Source organism: Malurus melanocephalus, unplaced genomic scaffold (genome assembly GCF_030028575.1).
Source record: "Malurus melanocephalus ecotype Western Australia unplaced genomic scaffold, MMel_1.1 scaffold_2498, whole genome shotgun sequence".
In the NCBI taxonomy this organism is placed as follows: Eukaryota; Metazoa; Chordata; class Aves; order Passeriformes; family Maluridae; genus Malurus; species Malurus melanocephalus.
The window spans coordinates 8,742-9,996 of record NW_026625730.1 but is presented as its reverse complement, the minus strand read 5'-3'; the positions used below and the strand labels follow the sequence as shown (position 1 = coordinate 9,996).

At 47.4% G+C, this 1,255-nt stretch overlaps 1 protein-coding gene across 1 annotated transcript; it reads left to right on the top strand.

Moving 5' to 3' along the window:
- The first annotated feature begins 35 nt into the window (after positions 1-35).
- On the top strand, positions 36-1,008 carry LOC130587809 (uncharacterized). The gene is made up of 2 exons (XM_057388778.1): positions 36-159; positions 389-1,008. Exons 1-2 carry the CDS (start codon positions 60-62, stop codon positions 1,006-1,008), a joined length of 720 nt encoding a protein of 239 aa, XP_057244761.1. The 5' UTR covers positions 36-59.
- The last annotated feature ends 247 nt before the right edge of the window (positions 1,009-1,255 follow it).

The following is a 1,255-nucleotide window of genomic DNA, read 5'->3' as shown; positions in this document are numbered from 1 at the left end:
TTTTTTTCTTTTTTCTGTCTGGTTTTTTTCCAGAGTCAGTTTGCTCTCAGGTTCCTGGGATGGACCCCCAGGCAGTGCTCCCTGCAGATCCTCTCGTGATGGAAACCCCCCAGAAGTTCTTCCTGCGGGTCAAATGGAAACTGCAGCAGCAGCAAAAAGGTATTGGGATTGCTCTGGAGAATGCAAACTTGTTCCAGGCAGAGAACCCTGGAATTGCTGAGCTTGGGAAAGTCCTCCCAGGCTATGGAGTCCAACCATTCCCCAGCATGGGCAAGGCTTTTAAACCCCTCCTGCCATGGGGACTCCACCACCCTTTGGGCAGCCTGTTCCTGTGCATAAATATCACTAATTTCTTTGTTATTCCTTCTTTTTCTCTTTAACTGGGCAGCTATTCCACCTTCAGCCCCAAGCCAGCAGAATATTCCTCCTCCCACAACTACAGAGAGGCCTTTTGTGAAAGCTGCTTGTGCTGAGCAGCCAGMGCCTCCAGAGCGTGTGGACTCTGATAAGGACGATGTGGATGTTTTCCTTGTGGAATCCATAGAAATGGATGCTGATTGTGAAATGTCTCAAAACAGCGTGACTGCTCCTGTGGAAGTCAACTCCATCTCTTGGGAAAATGGGCATCAGGAAAAAGAAGGGTGGGGAAATGGAGAAGCAAAACGTGCAGAGCTTCATGAAGAGAGAAGAGAGTTGGAGCCCAGTGAAAACCCAACTGCTGCAGCAGTGGAAAAGGAGATCAATCCTGAAGAGTCCCCACAGCACATCTGTGACATCGAGCTGTCCTCTCCTATCCACATTCCGAGGAGGCAGAGGGTGACACAAGACCCCAAGGACCCCCTGGATAAACCTCGGAGCGATCAGCCTGCTGGCAAAGCTCACAAAAAGGTGGGAGAAATTCATCCTTTAGGGAAAARGAGAAATCCTCTGGGCTGCATGTTGCTCAGTTATTCTTTTTCTTGTCAAAAACAKTGGCGCTCAGAGGAGAATAAACTGTTATTTCATTAGATTTTACCTGTACATTTCCCCATCAAAAGAATTCCTTTTTTTTCTGTATTTCAAGAGAACAAAAGTTCATGGTTTGAAGTTTTTTTTGTTTAAAAGAAACCCTTTTGTTTCAGCGTGCACGAGCCATGGTTGTGCTTCAACATCTCAATGTGTTGGTGTGCTCATGGGCACATGAGCTCAAATGCAGGGAGGAGAGACCTTTCCCAGCTGGGGATGAATCCATTCAGGAATGTGCTCTGCTGATGGG